This window comes from Arachis ipaensis, chromosome B06 (assembly GCF_000816755.2).
Source record: "Arachis ipaensis cultivar K30076 chromosome B06, Araip1.1, whole genome shotgun sequence".
NCBI lineage: Eukaryota > Viridiplantae > Streptophyta > Magnoliopsida > Fabales > Fabaceae > Arachis > Arachis ipaensis.
In genome coordinates, this window is record NC_029790.2 from 128,408,090 (window position 1) to 128,413,485 (window position 5,396).

Consider the following 5,396-nt stretch of genomic DNA (forward strand, 5'->3'; position numbering starts at 1 on the left):
TACAGTTAAAAAAAATAAGTTAATAATAAAAATATAAATTATAAAAAAAATAAATTAACAAATAAATTAAAAGATTTAGTAAAAATATAATTAAATTATTTAAACTAATAGACTAAAAATTAATGATTCTAACTAATATTAATTCAAATGATAATTTTTAAAATTAATACAAAATATTTTTTTTTTCAAAGTCTCAGTTTTACAATAAATTTTATTCAAATAACACTGAATTTCATGTTTTCAACTTGTGATTTGTACTATTTCAATATAGTTTCCTAAATAAGATAGCAATTTTTTCGTAAGAAAAACAAAAGCATAACCATTTTTTTTCGTTTATAGCTGATCATAATACCCTCTTTGAAAAAGAAATCTAAGCTAATACTTTGTGATGAATTCCAAAATTTAGAGTAAATACAATTTCTGCAACATTGATTCTAATTCATACTCTACTTGCTTAAATAAATATGAGAATTAGAACCTTCAAGTAATTCTTATTTTTCAGTATTTCGTATCGAAGGGAAAAAGATTAAATTATCAATAGAATTACTCTTAATTCTCACTTCTCTAACCACAATGTATAGGATCAGAGCATAATTTCAAGTATAGAAAGATACTTAAAAGAACCGAAATGATAAACAAAATGATAATGCATGAGTAAAAAGGTCAACTATAATTTTCTATCATTTCACCTCTACAAGTAAAATATAATTTTTTCTAAAAGTATTCACTTTAGGTTCTTTTGCTGATGAATTAAATACCCCACAAGAAAGAAAACTAAAATAAGAGGAACTATATTGAACAAAGGCAAACATTAATTTGGATGTAACTAGTTTCATTACTACAAGAGAGTATGGATGGTCGAAACTCTTAAAGTTCTATTTGCTAATTAATTATCTCAACACAAAACTAATTGAAAAATTACACGCACGACTGTGTAAAATATTTTATACTATCGATGCATCAAAATTAAACTCATATATATATAGGTAAAAGTAAAATATTCTGGTCTTAAAGCTGGAAATAAGAGGGACAAACACAACTTTTTATATTGTTTCCATCCCCCTGGTTCTACGGTTCTAGTATATCTATACTTTTGTCTAGAAACATTTATTAAGCACAAACTCATCATGGCCATAAGTTAGTGACAGAGCTTACAGCATCGCTTATGACTGCATTATAATCACTATAGTTGTTATTATTATTATTATTATTAGTTATGTCCAAGTTTCTGGCAAGTCCTCCAAGATGGGCTGAGTTTTGTCCATCAACACTAGTGATGCAGCTTCCATATGAGGAGTCATTTCCATGGACAGTAATCGTTGGCGAAACATGTGCCACGCGCCGCAAATTATTATTGTTGGTGTTCATCTGACCCCGCTGATTCTGGATTAGCTGGTTGTTCAGATTAGTGAAAGAGCTTCGAGCAACCATGTCCTCCGCTAATTTCACCTAAAATGTATACGTAGAAAATTAATTATGTTAGGTGTATATTAAAATTAAATATTATTAAAAAATATATATTAAAAATAAATTAAATTATATATATTTATAAATATATAATAAATTATTTTAATGATTAATTTTAAAATACAAATAATAATTTTGTATATAGATAACTAAGTACTTAAAATTTCTTATTTTAAATTAAATGAATGATTTGCCAATAATGAATGATTTGCCAATGCAAGAGCTGCACTTATATATGCATGCATCCTACGTGTCAAAATTAAAGTTCATTAATAATGGTGCCGCTAAAACCTTACTAAACAGGAATTATTCATCATTTTGTGTTTATTCTCTACTTTATATCATTACTGTAAAAGTTAAGTATATTATCAATTAACGTTTTATATTATCAATAATTGATAAAAATTATTACTGGAACCGCTCAAAAACAAATATGATTAATTTGTAATTTTTAAAGAACTAATTTAATTAAACAAATTTTTTAAAGATAAATTTAAAAAATGATAAATCTTTCGAGAACTAATTTAACTATTAACCCAAATGATGATGGACATGATCCCCACACACATAGAGAGATAAGAACCTGATGATATATACCTTAGCTCTCAGAGCTTCAACATCTGATTTAAGAACTCGGTTATTTGTATCAGCATCACGAAAATGTTGGCTAGCATCTGTAAGCTGTTTGTACAGGGTTGCATTTTCCAGCCTCAGCTGTTCAACCTGATCACATAAACAAATTTCAAAATTATCATAATCTAAAATTATTTTTAATGGTAAAGTCAACGTTAATAATTAATAAATAATGAGTAAACTATACTCAGAAATTAAAATCACACAATATTTGTGGGGCTCATATATGCCCCAGCAACCAACTAATATATGAATCCAACATATTCTATTTTTAAAAGTGAAGATTTATATGCAGTTGGCTTCAATTAGTTGAAAATCATTAAACGATACCGTTTCTATAAACAAGTTATGTTTAATTACCTGAGACTCAAGGTCAGTCAAATAAGCTTGCTTCCTTCTTCTAGACCTCCTAGCAGACTCGCGATTAGAAACCTTCCTGAAATTAGAACCATGTAAAGTTGCACCTTATACATTTTTCTAGGTGAAAATTCAGGTGAAATCGACTTCACGTGAAGTTGATATATGAGAGCCGTTAGATGAAAATTTAGTCTGAGTAGAATAAGTAGTGTGATACCTTCTGAGGCGCTTCATATCAATAGGGTTTGTGCTTTCTTCACATGGACCTGCCTCATCATCCTCATCGGACGCCTCACGTGATGAGGAACCGCACGTGGTCCCTCCTTTGCCTTCGCTTCCTCTGCCGCCGTTTGGTTTATTAGCAGACACTGGGCTTCCAACTGCCCATAACTAACTAATCAAAACCATATAATATACATGACTTTGACTATTATAATAATAATATCATTATTACCAGTAGCTGTACCACAAATGGATGATTGAGAATCAATAGTTGAATGGTTGCGAGTCAGGTTCTGAGAGCACACAAGCTGCTGCTGCTGTTGTTGAGTACTATTATTATAATTAATATTGTTATTATTATCTGTCACTCCACTAGTACAGGTCGAAAATGTAGTCACCACCACATCCTGCAAATATATATGTATATTCTTAAATTCAACTAATTAAGTTAAGTGCCTAAATAAGTAATAACCTGATGAAACAAATAAAGCTCTTAGAATTCATCATGGACATACTCAACAATTTTGTAGTCCTATATATTTTAACTACTCACAGATATTTTGGTTAATGACATGCAAAAGGTGCATATTATTAATACGTATATATAAAAGATGAAAAGCTATCAGTCCACTAGCAAAAAGCCTACACAAGGGGCCACTTAGATTTTGGGCATGTGCAGTAATATTATTAATTAGGACCTTATAATAATAAAGAAATCAGTTTAATTAAGCATGCGAAAGGATTATGTTTACATCCTTTATTATATTACTCGTATTATGATAACAAAAGATGAAATTGGTTATCTGATAAAAAAATTATATTGGATTTCTTCCCCCTTCTTTTTTCCCTCTAGATTGGATCTATGAAATGGATGATGAAAATTTTCAAAGAATTCTAGTATATATAGTGTGGTAAATTTTTTATCATAACACTTTGATACGGTGGAAGTAACAATGATTATGTACGTATTCTTGATGAAAATTCTCTCGTCAAAATATGAATTTGACAACTTTAAAACAACTTTATCATACATATATTTGTTTTAAAAATTAAAACAAACAAATAATTAAGTACTACTTATTATTTTTAGTTGATATGAAAACTATTCCGGCCGGTGGACCATTCTTTATTAGTTTTCAGATATTCTTTATCTCTTAATAATATATCTTTCACTATTCTTCTCGATAATATTTTTGTTTAACAATATATTTTAATTAGTATGAAATGATGAAACCTTAATAAGGGAACACAAAAATTTCTATGTAATCTACTTAGAAGACCAACCAAAATTAAACTACAGGGTGAATTGGATTTAAGAAACGAAATTGAAAAGAAAAAAAACCAGTTAGTATATTTTTGCAATTCTTGTGTGACAAAAAGAAACCATCAGTTCAAAAATTTTTCATATTTATTTTTTTAATGAAAAATTTGTTTATGTTTAATTGTTGAACAAATTAAAATATATATTGAACTTCATTACATAAATTTCTATATATCATCAACTCTTAATCTATATACTTAGAGGACATAAAATAAATGAGAGCCATAATTAGACAAAATAAAACATTATAATAAATTTGGCGTGATTTTGAAAAAAAAGAATTTTAAATTTTTTTAAAACTAAGTATATATTAATTAGATCTAACGATACAAAAAAAAAAAAACTAAAAAACTAAAAAGAACAAATAAAAAAAATCAAAAGGCCGAATCACAAATTTAAAATAACAACAAAAAGTAGATAAAGTATTAATTGAGTAAGGGTGAATTCCATAATTGTTAATAGAGTTGATATAAAAATTGTGATTTTATAGGAATGAAGTTCATGTAATTTTATTATAATTAATTAGTTTAGTTGTCAAAATTTAAGTTAAATTAAGAATTAATATTAATCATCTTGATGATATAATTTATTTCATCTAATAACTATTAAATTTATCATAGAGAATAATTTACTCTTTATTTAAAAAAAGGTTGAATAAAATTTATTTATTTTTTATTTGTCTTCTAACCAAGTTTGTCCACTTTAATTTTTCGTGCAATTATACCTTGAGTTCAAGATCTGTACTCTAATGAAAATTCATTAATCAACAAAATTATATTTCTAAACCTGATTCTTATTAACTTATTCCAATTAATTAATTAATTAATTTCATTATCCTTGATAATAATTTTCCTACTACCTATTATATATACTTTTCTCATTCATATATAAGTTACAATAAGAACTTGTTACTTCACTTGCAAGGTTCCTAGTTAGTATTAAGTATTAACACCTTTTAAAAGGAAGCATGCCGTGAAGCTTTGTCGAAAGTCCAAAGCAGTCAGAAATTATCCACTACCTTTATTTGTTGTATACTTGTATCACATGAGAAGCTTGTGTTCAATATTTTCACCAACTGATATTTCAACTTAGATGATACAATATTCACCGATCAAAATTCACATGGAGTTGTTTCTATACGAAGTTATTAATTAACAATTATTAAATAATAATTTAATTAAATAGGTTAAATCATCTTCGGCTCACAAAAAATGAATTAATAGAGTCAAAATGGCATGCACTGATTTATGGAGTGGTTGATTAGGTAAATGAAAACCTAGATGCATGAACCAAAATCACAAGAAAACAAACGACTGCCACATCACCGTTTGATGACGTGGCATAAGATGAGCTCCAAATACAACGAACTTTCCATTGTGAGAGAGCTAAGATCCAG

General features: G+C 27.5%; 1 protein-coding gene across 1 annotated transcript in view; it reads right to left on the bottom strand.

The window, feature by feature from the left end:
* LOC107605174 (basic leucine zipper 9) overlaps positions 799–5,396 on the bottom strand; it is a gene marked incomplete in the record, with an annotated part of 5,578 nt that continues 980 nt past the window's right edge. The window contains 5 exon segments of the mRNA XM_016306953.2: positions 799–1,449; positions 2,065–2,190; positions 2,461–2,536; positions 2,675–2,837; positions 2,912–3,086. Coding sequence (XP_016162439.1) covers positions 1,126–1,449; positions 2,065–2,190; positions 2,461–2,536; positions 2,675–2,837; positions 2,912–3,086 — 864 coding nt within the window.